This window comes from Paecilomyces variotii (genome assembly GCF_004022145.1).
Source record: "Paecilomyces variotii strain CBS 101075 chromosome Unknown C8Q69scaffold_8, whole genome shotgun sequence".
In the NCBI taxonomy this organism is placed as follows: Eukaryota; Fungi; Ascomycota; class Eurotiomycetes; order Eurotiales; family Thermoascaceae; genus Paecilomyces; species Paecilomyces variotii.
The window spans coordinates 914,383-930,270 of record NW_021167147.1 but is presented as its reverse complement, the minus strand read 5'-3'; the positions used below and the strand labels follow the sequence as shown (position 1 = coordinate 930,270).

Genomic DNA, 15,888 nt, shown 5'->3' with positions numbered 1-15,888 from the left:
CCGACATAGAGCGGATAACATAGAAGTTCTGTTTATCCAGTAGAATAAGTAACTGTAGACTGGATGTGAATAAGACATTTGATTTGGGTATAATGAGATCCCATAAAAGCCATGGAATGTTTGATATGCGCCTTGAAAGACGGCACTGCCAAAAACTGGATGGAGAAGTTCTCAGTAGCCTTTTGACAACAGCTAATTGTAATCTTATCATGGATTCTTGCAGCTGTCCACATCCACATCCTTCCCAGTATGGTCTAACTGAGTTACTGAATAGACCACCAAAAAGGGCAGTTCTCGACCCGGTATTCCCTCCGATATTCCTGAACAGAAGAGAAGAGACCGACGCTAGAGTCGACCGGCTGCATAAGTCCCATGCATTATTGGGCGCCATAAAAGAAGCTAGTCTGGGCCCGACCATTTCGGCGAAACCTGCAGCTATCTGTGCTTTCGTCCGAGTCTATGCTTAATTCCCTCGCCTTCTCCTTGGGGAGACATTCTCGGAGTCTTTTGCCATAAGAGGTATGGGGACTACTGGTACGCTCCGACTACAATCGCCTACGAGTCAGGATTCCAACGGCCGACGTGATCAGTCATCGCAGAGATCATGATAATACATAATATCCTGCGCATGCTCCATCGAGTCTAGCCGTGACAGAAACAGAAATGTAGAACGATGCATGGTGCAGATAATCAATAGCAGGCTTTTCGGGTACCCATGGCACCTTTTTTGGGCACGGCGTAAACATTGGTGGGCTCCCAATAGACCAAACGTGCTGCCTGATGCATCATTATTATTATTATTGTTATTCCTGCCAGGCTAACTATCATTTCTTACCATCATGGGTGTACTTTTGTCCCAACGGGGTACCGCATCCTTAGGTCAAGTTGCAATGAGAGACACCAGTCGGGAGCGCCCAAGTGGAGCGTCGCAATAAGGAAAACTTCCAACATACTTACCTCCAGGACAATAGAATAATTGAGCGTCGCTATTATTATGATATCGCTAAAGTGGCGGGCCGCGCAAACGATGTGCTGCTACTGAGAGTCTGAGTCAGACCCCGCACTGTGCCCGGTTGCAAGCTTGGATAACCCTCGAGGAAGATAATGCCAGAACTAAACAAGCAACACCTGCGCATTCCTTTCTAGACGCATAGCTGGACTGACTGATCCCAACTGCAGGACTTGCCGATGAGAGTCACACACCGCTTCCCCAGCTGCGGAGAAACAGCATTCAGAATCTGCAGGCTCGAACCATGGGAGCAGAAGGCTGATTAAGCGCAGTCGAGCTGAGTGGCCTGTCGCGACTGGACTATTCGTATCTATCCTTTTTTTTTTGCCTTCTTCATTAATATTCACCCAAGCGGAAAGCAATACTCCGTAGTGAAAGAGCATCGGGGATTGTGCGTCGGACCTCCGGTCATGACATCAGCGGCCCGTCCTGGGGTTTTGCGCAGCAGACGGAACATTCCGAAATAATAATAATGGCTGGTGGAAAATTGAAACGGAGGGCAAACCGTTCTTCCATTTGACTTACTGACGACACAAGCACGCGGGAGATCGTATAGTATATTGGTCTTATTCGGGCCTGATGAGCCGCAAAGGTTCAGTGAGGCCTTTGCTCTGGTCAAACGTTGGGTTCCCCCTTTGAGAACGGCTCATGCGGATTGTTATTGTTAGTCGATTGCATTTTTCCCGATTTAGAGTCCTGTCTGTGCGTATCACATTTAGTTAGCTCTGCACTGGTTGAGTAATTCAGGGGCATGAGGAACAGACCGCGTGTGCCAGCTGCAGAACCATCAGAACAAGTAAGAAGAAGAATAATAATAATATCAGGTAATAACTATGGTAGAGAGAGGAACTTTGTACATATGAGTACCATACCGGTAGTTCATCATGGATAGATTTCCCGGTTAGGCTATTCATCGAACGGTTCGAAGCGTTCTCGACCGTCGCGAGCGGAGCGTAATTTAAGCCTCTAGTGGCGTTCACCCGCCGTCCTTCCTTTCTTTTCTCCCCCTCTTCAGTGTTAGAGTTCCAATGGCAATAAGGCTGATAGTCAGATCCCCACTGGCCGTGATATGTTGACGGGTTTGGTCACTTGGAGGTAGGTTTGCGCGACAAGACGCAGGAACGGCTAGCAGGACCGGACCAGGGACGTCTGGAGCAGGTAGAGAGAAGAATAATACTGTAATAATATCCGAGAGGCTTCTATAGAAAAAAGAAGAAGGGCGATCGCATCGCCAAGCAACGGGATCGCCGTTCGCTTTTCGATCTTAGTTTCTTTGGCAGCTGGCACTGTTTCTCGGGTCTATTTCCCCCTCGTTCGCACTAAAATCCGCCGCGACTGGTGCTGCCCCCTCCCGGAGACTTGGGTAAGCTGTCAACCTCCCGTAACTAACTGATGCGCTTCGCTTCGTACAGCCAAAAACCTTTTTCCAACCACTCTTCTCTCCTCTCCTCTCCTCTCCTCTCCTCCTTTCTCTTTACTCGTTCTTGTTCTTTTTTCTTTTTCTTTTTTTTATTTCTCGTCTACATTTCCCCCTTCTCGATCGCCAGGGCGGCCATCTCACCACCTCTCCGCTCCACAACCGTGCATACCAAATCGCCTGGCGGATCCTGACTCGAGCGCAATCTCCGGCCATTCCAGACAAGGGCACACCGCTTTCGCCCAGTTTGACCGTTCGTCCTTGAGACTATCCAGTCTGTCCCATTGGTCCGAAACGACTTACAGCGCTGCTCGCGATTGTTCCTGAAGATCGCTGGCAATTCTCTCGTGGCGGACTTTTTCCAGACCTCTGAATACTTCTCCTGTACCGGCGGAAACTTTCCCGGAACGGAAAGCCAAGACCACCAGAACCTCCTCGATTCCCATACTTTTGATTTATACTGTCGTCGCATTGGCACGTATCACTGTGCTGGACAAGCATCACGGAATTCGCGCTCGATCTCTGTTCGTCTACTTGATCTCTTTCACGGAACGATCTTCGCCTTATCTGTGTTGATTGCCACACAGACCACATTCGTTGCGACCCGATAGATATGACGCACTGTGCCCTCCTCTAAACAGATTACTGCGCATATTGTTTTCCCCCCATGACACGTCTGGGACTACAACATCAATATACCCGCAATGGCTTCCCAACCCAGCTCGGTACATTCGTCCGCCGGTGAGAATGAGGACGACCCGACTGCGATATCAGAATACCACGTCCAGGATGATGGCGACACCAGTCCTGCCCAGGACTCCTTGGGAAAGGACGAGTCCGCCCTAGGGTCACAGCAGAAACAGGCTCATCCGATGCAGAAACGAAGAAGAGTAACGCGGGCTTGTGACGAATGTCGCCGGAAAAAGATCAAATGCGATGGCAAACAGCCATGTACGCATTGCACTGTTTACAGCTATGGTAAGTGGTTCGAGACGGTGTAAGGAGTAACTGACAACAAATTCTGACGACCTGCTTGTCTTTCATAGAGTGCACATATGATCAACCATCAAATCGTCGGCGCAACCCCGCCCCGCAGTATATCGAGGCACTGGAGAGTCGTCTCCACAAAGCGGAGGCTCTGCTTCGAGTTGTCTTGCCTGATCTCAACCTAGATGACCCGCGGTTCGATGTGCACGCTGCAGAGCAGGTGCTGGCCGCCGTGAAGAAGGAAAAGGCTGGTCTACCCAAACCACCCTCCACGTCCACGAGTCAGCCAGAACCCGCTACCGACAACGGAGATGAGTCTTTGCTCGAGACCATGGTAGAGAACTCTGGTTGTCTAGACCTTGACGACCAGGGCCATTGGGATTATCACGGACATTCCTCCGGTATCATCTTCATGCAGCGGCTTCGTAAACAATTAGGAAACTCCGTCGTCCCTGAACTAAAACCGTCACCGAAAACTCGCCCGATATCACATTATCTCGAAAGCCCTAAATCAGCATCAGCGTCGGAGTCGCCGCACGATGCCAATCTACCTCCTACACAAGATCTCCCACCTAAAGCGGTCGCGCGGAAACTCTGCCATAATGCCTTCTACGACGCCTGTGCCCTAATGCGCTTTGTACATGAACCTTCATTCTATGCCACGTTTGACCGTATTTATGATACCCCGCCGGAGCAATTCACCAACGAGGAACATGCATTCTTACCCCTGCTTTACATTGTTCTTTCAGTCGGTTGTCTCTTTTCGAATGACCTGGACAGCACTCTGGACATAGCAGGCTATGAGAGTGCTATTGGCCAAGGGTGAGTTTGTGTGCTTTCTCCTGTCCTGGCGCGCTACGATGAACTAACTCTTGTAGGTTCCAATACTGGAAAGCCGGACGTCAGTTGATAGACATCACGGACTGTCGCGATCTCACTTCACTGCAAGCAATCTGCTTCATGGTTCTTTTCCTGCAGTCTTCAGCCAAGTTGAGCACATGCTACTCGTACGTTGGCATTGCTCTGCGTGCTGCGTTACGACTAGGTCTCCACCGATCAGTGACCGCTAATTTCAACCCTATTGAACGGGAGCTGCGAAAGCGTATATTTTGGGTCATTAGAAAGATGGACGTCTATGTCTCTACTTTGCTGGGTCTCCCCCAGATGCTGAGCGATCAGGATATTGACCAGGAGTATCCGCTCTCCGTTGACGACGAGTTCATCACTGCTGACGCCATTCTTCCGATGCCACCTGGTCGGGTCTCCCTTATGGAGGGGGCGAACGCCCATAGTCGCTTGGTCAATATCATCGTGAAGGTGGTAAAATATATCTATCCTGTTAAGAATGCTAAGCATCGATCGAAGAACGATCAAACATACATGGTCAGCCATTCGAAGATCCGTGAGATCGAACGCGACCTGCAAGCTTGGATGGAGGAGCTCCCATCTGCACTGCGTCCTGGGGAGGAGGCGGCCCCGGAATTAGAAAGGTGAGTACTATGGCGCAACTTATCTCCGCGCGAGATTTTCTGACTTCCACCTCAGGATACGACAGCTACTCCGTATCAGCTACGCACATGTACAGATAGTCATGTATCGGCCGTTCCTCCACTACGTCTCTAGCGGCATTCAATCCCGCGGAATCGATAAGCGGTCTTACGCTTGCGCTGCTGCCTGTGTCAGTGTTTCCCGGAACGTCGTGCACATTACTGCCGGAATGTACAAGAGAGGCTTCCTCAATGGTTCTTTCTGGTTCACCATGTACACGACGTATTTTGCGATTCTGTCCCTCATCTTCTTTGTTCTCGAGAACCCAGACTCGCCCACCGCGAAGGACGGCGTGCTTAAAGACGCTCTCGAAGGGAAGAATACATTGGCAGGCCTGGCCAAGAAGAGTATGGCAGCGGATAGGTGTTCCCAGAGCCTCAACGTACGTTTCTGTTTTGCATCATAAATCGCTCGTAGCTGCAAAGCGCTTGAGCTAACTTTTTTTCGCAATAGTGTCTGTTTAAGAATCTCCCGGAGAAACTCAAGAAGAGGCAGAGTTCAGCAGCTCCTCTCAATCTCAAACGGCCGTCACCGTCAATTATCCCAACCAAGGTCAGAAGCATCCAGGCGCCCACAGAGCCTGGTGCAAGACCCAATGGGACTGCTTTTGGAGCTCCACAGCGTGCAAGCACGTTTCCGACGCAACTCGCTCGACAGATGGCCACCACTGATGCTGCCAATACTGTGGATGACAGCCATGCCTACAAACGCAGTCCTCGTTCTTGGTTGACGAATGGTATATCTACTCTTTCTGGAGAACCTATGTCTGTTTCGTCGGCCTTTGTGAATCAGTCACCGGCCACTTCACCTATTTCGGCTTCGCTGGCGGGACCAGCGCAGCAGCAGCAAGGCCGATCGCAGTCTTTTGAGAACAGTGCTAATCTACCAGACCTGATGCCTATCATGTTTCCGTCTGGAGATCCATTCATGTATCCTGCCCAGCCGATGTCGACGCTGGAGGACGACCACTTCAAACACGACAATTCAGCGGCTGCTGGGCAATACGGTTTTCAGTCTGCTTCCCTGCAGAGCACCCCCACGTCTGCCCGCATGCCGACCCTCGATGCATCGACCCCAGTTTACGATGGGTTTGCCAACGTCCCTGTTTTCCCCAGTGGAGCACCTGCCGGCACAGCTGCCGCTCTGCCCCCTCATCTGCAGCATCTCAACCAGCAAGCTGGACAGTCCCGCGTCCAGTCACCCCCATCGAACGCATCCACTCCTGGGGGCGATATGGTGCAGAGTCCCGATCTGGTCTCGATCCCCAATCAAAACTTCAGCTGGCAGGGCTTCAGCTTCCAGCCGCAAGTCCCGTCCAATGACCAACAATCGCAGCCACGCATATCTGGCGCGGGTTGTTCGCAGAACGTGGGAATGGACGTGGACAACTTTAGCGCCCTGGGCGGTATCGATATGGGCATGAACTTTGATGAACTGTTTGGCAATGCCATCACTGGAACCGCTGGAACCGCTGGAGCCGAAGACTGGGGCCAGTGGACCAATGCTAGCATGTAAGAGACTGCCAGAGATCCTGTACAGCTGGGTTTCTTTTTTTTTTTTATTGTTATGATTAATGAATTAGGGGAGAGCTCGACATAGGACAAAGTGAATGTATACATGAACCCCCTTTGATATCACGGTTTTCCTTATCCTCATGGCGTTTATTATGCTGTTGCACTTTGTGGGCAAAAAAAGAAAAAAGAGAGAGAGGGAGGGAGATACATACACCCTTTGTCGTTTATCTTCCTGCATCTTGCGGGTCCTTTATCGTTTCCACATGTAACGGGGAGCATATTCGGATGCAACGGAACAAGAATTCTGATTTCATGGGCGTTATTCGACCGGTTCGATTAAGTATGTCGTTGGATGTTTAGCCCGTATATCATCAATTTCATTCCATACGTACAAGGCCCTTCATATCAAATTATTCAATAAATCATATATTTTCTTCCGTCTCACCCAATGATCTACTACTATATAGTGAAAGCTCCCTGGAGGAAATTAAATCAAATTAAGATGGGAGCTGAACAGCTCAGCTTGGCTTTTGCGGGGTGAAAATGTCATCATCATGGTGGTAGTTATCTCAGCAAGCTCAGACCCTCTAGCGAGGTGCCCCCCCTGCGGGTAGGCTTTTTGCTATAATAGTCTGTATTAGTATATATACTAAAGACCTGGGCCAATAATATAATATAAAAAAGCCCCTACTAACTCCTAGATTAATAATAGATTATATAGTAAAAAACCTTATAAAAGATCTAAAAATAATTAATTATAATTTATAAGGGATATTTAAATAACCTTATATAAAATTAAGCATTAATTTTTAATATTATACTTTATATCTTAAATTATATCTATTTAAGTTAAAAATAGGCTTAATTAATTTATTTTAATCTTCTTTATTTCTAATATTTAATATAGAGCCCTAATTTTATATAAAAATATTTTAAGAATAATATCTAAAATTACTATTATCTAATATATTCTTAACTTACTTATTTTTACCTTTTATAGAGATTATATTACTAAATAATTCTAAAATTAATAGAAATAAATATAAGGGGGCTTATATTAGGATAGAGAATAATAATATTAATATTTATAATCTAAAGGGCTTAAATAAGTATTTTTTATACTAGACTTAGCAAAAACTATAGATATTTGCTAATTATTTATATAACTCCTATTAAAGCTTTTAATAGCTTATATATATTTAAATTATATATTTTTTAGAGATTTAATATTACTACTATTATATTTATAAAATAAGATAAACTTTTTAAAAAAAGATATTAAATAAGATATTAGAGATTAATAATTAATATAATCTGGCTTTTATAATTAAGGCAGAGCTTAATAAGCTTATTAAATAATTCTATTTTAAGAAGTTTAATTATATTATTTTAGTAGAGGATATTAATTTTAAAACTGCTTTTAATATTATTTAAAATATTATTCTAAGGCTATATAGATTTCTTTATAATCTATTAAGAAATTATTATACTTATTAGTTAAGTTATATTAATTAGTATAGTAGAGAAAATCTTTAATAATACCTATTTATTATTATTAATATAATCTATTATTCTTAATATATAAAACAGTTAAACTACTTATTTTTAATACTTAATATCTATTTAATAGGCTTAGGGGTAAAGCATTAAGTTATAGAGATTTTATTAGGTCTTAGGCTATATTATAATTATATATAGGGGAATTATTTAATAAAATAAATAATAGACTATAAGCAGATAATTTAATTTTTATTCTAATATTCTATATAAATAGTTTTAACTTTTATATATTCCTTAGATAACCCTTAAACTCCTAGATAATTAGAAGACTAACCTTAATTATAATTATACCTACTAATTATAGAAAAGAACCTATAAGCTATTATAATCTATAATAATATAAATTTTAAAAAAATAATATATAATAAAATCCTTAGGTATAAAGCTATAATATATATAATAACTATAGTAGTAATTATATTATATCTTAATATCTTAATAATAGGCCTATTATAGAATATATATAATCTAATTATTTCTCTTAATTTCTATAATATTATTAAATCCCTAGTAATATATAGTAATAATAATAGCACTAGAAAGTAAATATCTAGCTTTTTTATATTAAATATAATTATAAAGATATATCTATCTTCTATTAAAAGAATATTTAAATTAATTAAATTAATAATATCTACTATATTAGAACTAAATTACCTTATTTTAAACTAGATATAATTTTAGTAATTTAAAGCAATTTTTAAAGATAAAGGAATTATTGCTAGGACTTATAGTATTTATAATAATATCTTTTTTTAGTAGTTATATCTCTATACTTTTTAAAAACTAAGAAAGTTTAATAATTTTAATATATGCCTCTAGCTTATCTATAGCAATTAGCTTATAGCAGAATATATCTAAACTATATAGACTAAATAATTATATATTAAATTACCTTATAATTAAAGGCAGTAGCTTTTTAGAGTTTCTATATAATTCTATATTTAATTAAATCTATTAAATATAATAATATAAATATATTTCGCGCCTATAATATCTAGTTAAGAAGTATATTATTATATTAAATCTAATATATCTATATAGAGATATAGCTAAATAAATTTAAAAAACCCTAAATATTATTAATTAGAGCTAATTGTTTTATAGAGTTTTATAATCTAAGTCTTAGCTTTATTTTATTATTTAATAGAGTATAGAGAATATCTTATAATTATTACTAATAACTCTCTTAAAAAATAATAAAAATATAATTAAGTTATTAATACTTTAATAGCTACAGATTACCTATAGCTTATTAAAGATATTTAACTTATAGTATTTATATTAAATGCCTAGAAAAAGATTAATCTCTATATAAAAGAACTTATCTAAAATATTAGATTTTATTTTATATATTAGCTATTATAAGAAATTAAGTTATTTCTTATTATTTAATATGCTATTAAATATAGTAATATTAGGCTTTTTTATTATTTAGTTAATCTATTAATTATCTATTTTTTTAGTATATCTTAATATAACTATAGTAATAAAATGCTATATTACTAATAGTATTTATCTTTAGTTAATAATCTAGAGCTATAATATATTATTCTAGTATTAGGTTTTATTAATTAGTAAAATAAGCCTACTTATTTTAAAGTAATTAATCTTAGCCTTAAATATTTTAATATAAACTGTAAAATTAAAATAAAGGCTTATTAAAATTCTATATATAATATAAATATTAGTTTTAATTAGGTTTGCTTAATAAATATTTAGATATAAAGTTTATAAAAAAGGATTAAGTCTATATTTAGTTAATATATACCTAGTTTATATATTATAGCATTTATATTAGATAAGATATTTTTATTAGTTTAAAATCTATTAATTAATAACCTTACTATATTAAAAGACTCTAAATATCTCTTTAATTCTTTAGCTCTATTTAATTTAGAGAATATCTTACAGATTAAAATAGAATAATTTACTAAGAAAGTTAATTAGTTTAATAATAGCTATATCTATTATATAGAGATAATTGCTAGTATATAATCTATTAATAATAATAATATTAAATATAATATTAATAAATATATTATTATTATTAATAAATACTATAATAGGATCTTTATTAATAATATTACCTTAAGTATTTAATATTAGATAAATATATAACTTATTTAATAATCTGTTAACTCCTTATAAGATTTACTAACTCCCTATAAGATCTAGGCTAATAAGAGAATAAGTATATAATTAAATATATAATATTTAACTATTCTAAACTTCTAAGCTAATATTAAGAGAGTTAATATATAGATTATATAATTTTTTACTCCCTTAAACTCCTGAATTAATAATAAGAGGTTTAATATATAATTAGCTAAGAAGCTTTATTATCCCCAGTAAAATAAGATAAAATATAATATATAAAGGTTTATATTAGCTATTCTAATAAATTAATTATATCTCTATTTAGCTATACTTTAAATTAGCTCTAAAGCATATTACCTAAGTGCTATTATATAGAGATATAAAGTTTAATTTTAGTATTTTTCCCTCTCTTACTTACTAATATTAACCCGGCCTAATAGATATAGTATATTAGCTAATATTTATAGTTAGGTCTTTCTAAAATACTTTAAAGCATTTAGCTATATAGCCTACTAATTATTAAGGATTTAGTTAAAGCTTATTTATAAAATAAAGTAACTAATATAAAGATTATTATATCTTTAATTAATACTTATAGTTAGGCCCTTCTAAGATACCTTAAAGTATTTAGCTATATAGCCTATTAATTATTAAGGATTTAATTAAAGCTTACTTATAAAGTAGAGCAATTAGAAGATAGAGCTTATTTAATATAAATTAAATATTAATATTTATTAAACTATAATAATACTATTATTAGCTTTAAAAAGAGAACCTCTTTTTAATAATAAATATTAAGGAGGGAGTAATAGTAATAAGAGAGCCTATTTATATTACTTATTTAAGCTATAGCTCTTAATATAAATAGCTAAATAGTAATAAGTATAAGTGTCTTTTAGCTTATATACTTACTAAATACTCTTTATAAAATAGATTTAATATTCTTTATTATAAAGCTAATAGGCTATATATTTATCTGCCCTAAAGAGTTATTTACTTAATTTAATCTCTATAATATAGCTAATATAGCTAATATTATATTATTTATTAAGATTAAGATATTCTTAGTTCTTTTATCTAAAGGATTATTATTTTTTAATAGCTATAGGAGTATATATTTTTATTATTTTACTTTTAGAGATTTATACTTAAAGTAAATATAGCTAATTAATTATTTAAGACTAATTATATTATTCTTATATAAGACTAAGAGTAAATATAGTAATATTTATTAAAGGCAGGTTTATAATAATAAGAGTTATAAATATTAAGGATAAACTTCTACTATAATAGTATTAGTATTTACTTTCTTCTAATAGTACTATTATTTATAGAGATATCTCTAAACCTTTACTTAAAATAAGCCTAATAAAATTATTATTATTATTATTATTATAATCTATTTTAATTATAAAAAATAAATTAAAAACTTATAGTAGGCTTTTTAGTAATAGTAAAGGAGGCATAAGTAATAATAGACTTAGAGATAAAGAAGGGCTAAATTATATATTTAATTATCCTAATCTAACTTTACTTATCTACTATTATTTTTATTAATTAATAAAAATAAGATAGTAAGAAGGGGCTAAAGATTAAATATATTAGTCTTATTTAATAATATTTAAAGCTAATATATTATATAGAGAAAGATAAGGCTTTACTTTAAATTAAAAAGCTTCTTTTAGAATTATTATAGTAGCAGTAAGTATTTCTATCTTATTAAAAGATATTATAATAAAGTAATTAAATACCTAAATTATAGGAGGATAAGCTATTTTAATATTTATTATTTTAAAAAAGAAGAGAAGAAGTTAGAAATTTATAGGCATATTTACTTTTATTTAAATAAAGCTAATATCTAATAAATCTATTATATTATATTATATAAATATATATTATTATTAGTTAAGGAGAATTTAGTATTTTCTAAGATTACCTAAAACTACTTAAAAATCTTTAAGATAATTTAAATATCTATAGGATAACTTAAGAGTTAGGAAAATTTAGATATATTTATATAAAACTTCTATTTTAATATCTTTAATATTACTCTTTTAATATAAAAAAGTTCTCTCTTCTAATTATTATTAAAATTCTAATTCTTTTATTCTTTATTATAGGTATTTATATATTATAAACTAAGGCTATAATACCTAATTTAAACCTGCTAAGACTTAAGATAGATAACCTAAGATAAATAATAAAGGATAATAAGATAATTAGATCTATATATAATAGTTAGATTAGCTAGTTATAGATAAAGCTATTAAGACTAAGTTATTTAAATAACTTAATAGAATAGATAAATAGATAAATAACCCCTAAAAGAATAAAAGTTAGATAGATTAATAATTTATTCTAATTATTATTAAATTTAACCTTTTAACTCTACTATATATAAATAGCTACTTACCTATATCTTTACCTTTTATCTTATATTTTATTTAACTAGTCCGACTAGTTACCTCTAATAAAGAGCTCCCTTATTTTAGCTCTTTATAGTTTAAATTACTTATCTAGCAGTATATTAAAAAGAGAAGAGATATTAGGAAATAATACTGCAGATTAATATAGAGAATCTATAAATAACTTAAGACCTATATAGTTTAAATCTAAATCTAGATATAGTTTAGAGCTTAGTACTTAGCCTAAATTAGTAATTGCTATAAATCTAGAGAATTTAACTAATCTAAGAAATATTATAGACCCTAATATTTAATTAGAATTAAATATTATTAATACTAAACCTATTACTTTGCTAAATATATAATATTAAGTTAATAATATAGCAATAAGAGCTTTATAAGATATAATTTAAGGACTATTAAAAAAGATAAATATAGCTATAGTTATAGAGTTAATAAAATAAATTAATATAACTCCTAAATCTAGATTTATTGCTAAACTATTTAAACCTTATTAATATTAAGCTAAGGATTTAGATATTTACTACTATTAATACCGCTATATAAAATAATATTTTACCTATAATATATTTATATTTTAAATTAAGGAAAGTAAAATAAATTATACTACTACTTTACTTTTAAATAACTATAAAATAGTTTAAAGTTATAAACCCCTTACTTTAGCTATAATTTTATAGTAAGGATTTTAATAATAGCTATTAAATTATCTTAAGAACCTAAGATTTAGACTTTAAATATCTGCTATATAATTCTAGAGGCTAAAATAATAGCTAAAATAAACTACTTAAAATTTCTAAAATAAATTTAAGCTTTATAAAGCTAAATTAGCCCTAAAAAATAATATTTAAAGCTAAATTTTCTTCTCTATATTATAGGAAGATATATAGAATTAGTTATTTAAATATATATATATTCTAACTAATCTATTATAACTAGCTTTAAAAGCTATAGTTATTAAATAAAGCCCTTAAAACTCTGTTAAAACCCAATTAAAAGAATATAAAAAAAAGAAATAATTCTACCCTTATATAAGGGAGAAAGACTAATTTTATCTATATATAAGAGATAAGTAAAAGGATAAATTATTTTAGTTAACCTCTTTAGAATATAAATAAAGGAAGTTTAAAACCTTAAAGGAGCGAGAATAATTAATAAAAAAAAGGGCGATATTTTAATTATAAGAAAAATAAATATATTAATAAATAATATTCTAAGAAGACTATAAAAAACTCTAAACCCTTAAAAGATAAAGATATTAGACTTAGGGTATTTTAGTAACTTAAAGATATAAAGCTAGAGTTTATAATTTTAGTAAGTATATTAATTAAGAGTTATATTATAAAAATAAATATACTTCTTAATTTCTAAATATATGCTAATTTTATTAACTATAACTTTTTATTATATTATAAATATATAAAGTTTCCCTAAAAGCTAGTTAAATGTGCCTTATAGATAAAAAATTAAATAATGCTAATTTATAGCTGCTTCTTAATTATTATTAAGGTAAAAAACTTAGAGAAGAAGATAAAATAATATAAAATTAACTTTTAAATTATTTCTATATAGGAATTTAATATAATTAAGAAGAATTAAAATATAATACTAAGATTATTATAGTTATACTATAATAATCCTATTATAAATTAAAGATACCTAATATAAAGATATTAGCAGGAGGTTTTATTCTAGGTTAAGATTTAAACTCTATAAGTATTTGCAGAAATAGCGCAAGATTAACTAATCTATTATATATAAGGGGAATATATTAAAATAAATAAGGAAGAAATTTAACTTCCCCTATACTATATATAATTTTAAGATATCTTTTTAGAAGAGGGAGTTAAAATATTATCCTTACTAGAAGATACTAGGACCTATATAATAGAGTTAATTAATAGCAAAATATTACTATAGAGGCTTCTATACCTATACTTTATTAAAAAATTAAATATATTATAAAAATATCTAGAAGATATATAATAATAAGGTTAGATTTAAGCTTTAACTAGCCTAGTTAAATTACTAATTATCTTTATCCCTAAGAAAGATAATAAATTATACTTGTATATTAATTATTAAGGACTAAATATCTAAATAATTAAGAATTGCTATCTATTACTATAAATAGATAAAATACTAGATTAATTAATAAATATAAGATTTTTTATAAAACTTAACCTCTAAAAAGCCTATTATAGAATATATATATAAAGGAGAGATAAATAAAAGATAGTATTTAGAACTTAATATAGCTATTTTAAATATCTTATTATATTATTTAGATTATATAATACTTTAACTATATTTTAAGCCTATATTAATATAGTACTAAGGGGCTTATTAAATATTTACTATATTATATATTTAAATAATATCTTAATCTTCTTAATAGATAAAAAAGAATATAAATAGTATATTTTTAAAGTATTAAAGAGATTTTATAAGTATAATTTATATATAAAGTTAAGCAAATATAAATTTTATAAGAAAGAAGTCTCTTTTTTAAGATTTATTATAAGATAAAATAGAATTAAGATAAATTCTTTTAGGATTAAAATGATTTATAATTAGCTTATACTAAAGACCTTTTATAATATTTAAATCTTTTTAAGATTTATAAGTTTCTTTAGAAGATTTATTTATAATTATTCTTTTATTATAATACTATTAATAAATCTGCTTAAGAATAGTAAATATAGTAAGAAGATAAGACTATTAAAATAAATACCTAAAGCATAGAAAATATTTAAAGATTTAAAGATTATATTTATTAAACTACTAGTATTATAGTATTATAATCTAAAGAAGCTAATTATAATAGCTATAGATGCCTTAGGATTTGCTTTAGCTATTATTTTACTATAGCTTATAAGTAAAGCAATAGAGTAGTAATACTTAGTTGCATATTTCTTAAGGAAATTTACTAAAATTAAATATTAATATAAAATATATAATTAGGAACTATTAGCAATAATTAAAGCTTTTAAGCATTAGAGATATTATTTAAATAGCAGTAAATACCCTGCTTAAATATAGATTAACTATATAAACTTATGCTATTTCTTTATAATAAAGATTTTAAATAATAGGTAAGTAAAATAGGCAAAACTGCTAGCAAGCTATAACTTTTATATTAAATATAAGCCGGGTTATTTAAATATAGCTAATATATTATCTTAGAGACTAAATTATAAATTCTTAAAAGAGAAATAAGAGATTAAATTATTATCTACCCTATAGAAGAAACTAAAACTATATATTTTAAATAAAGATAATAATATAGATAGTTGCAAATACTTACTGCTAAGACTATTAGTATTA

The 15,888-nt window shown here is 32.2% G+C and overlaps 1 protein-coding gene across 1 annotated transcript; it reads left to right on the top strand.

Moving 5' to 3' along the window:
• Positions 1 to 3,130: 3,130 nt before the first annotated feature.
• Positions 3,131 to 6,508, top strand: C8Q69DRAFT_522578 (putative C6 transcription factor; the record flags this gene model as incomplete). Its single annotated transcript, XM_028633546.1, has 5 exons — positions 3,131 to 3,404; positions 3,473 to 4,235; positions 4,292 to 4,903; positions 4,959 to 5,343; positions 5,415 to 6,508. The coding sequence occupies 5 exons, from the start codon at positions 3,131 to 3,133 to the stop codon at positions 6,474 to 6,476; spliced, it is 3,096 nt and encodes a 1,031-aa protein (XP_028483779.1). The 3' UTR covers positions 6,477 to 6,508.
• Positions 6,509 to 15,888: the final 9,380 nt, after the last annotated feature.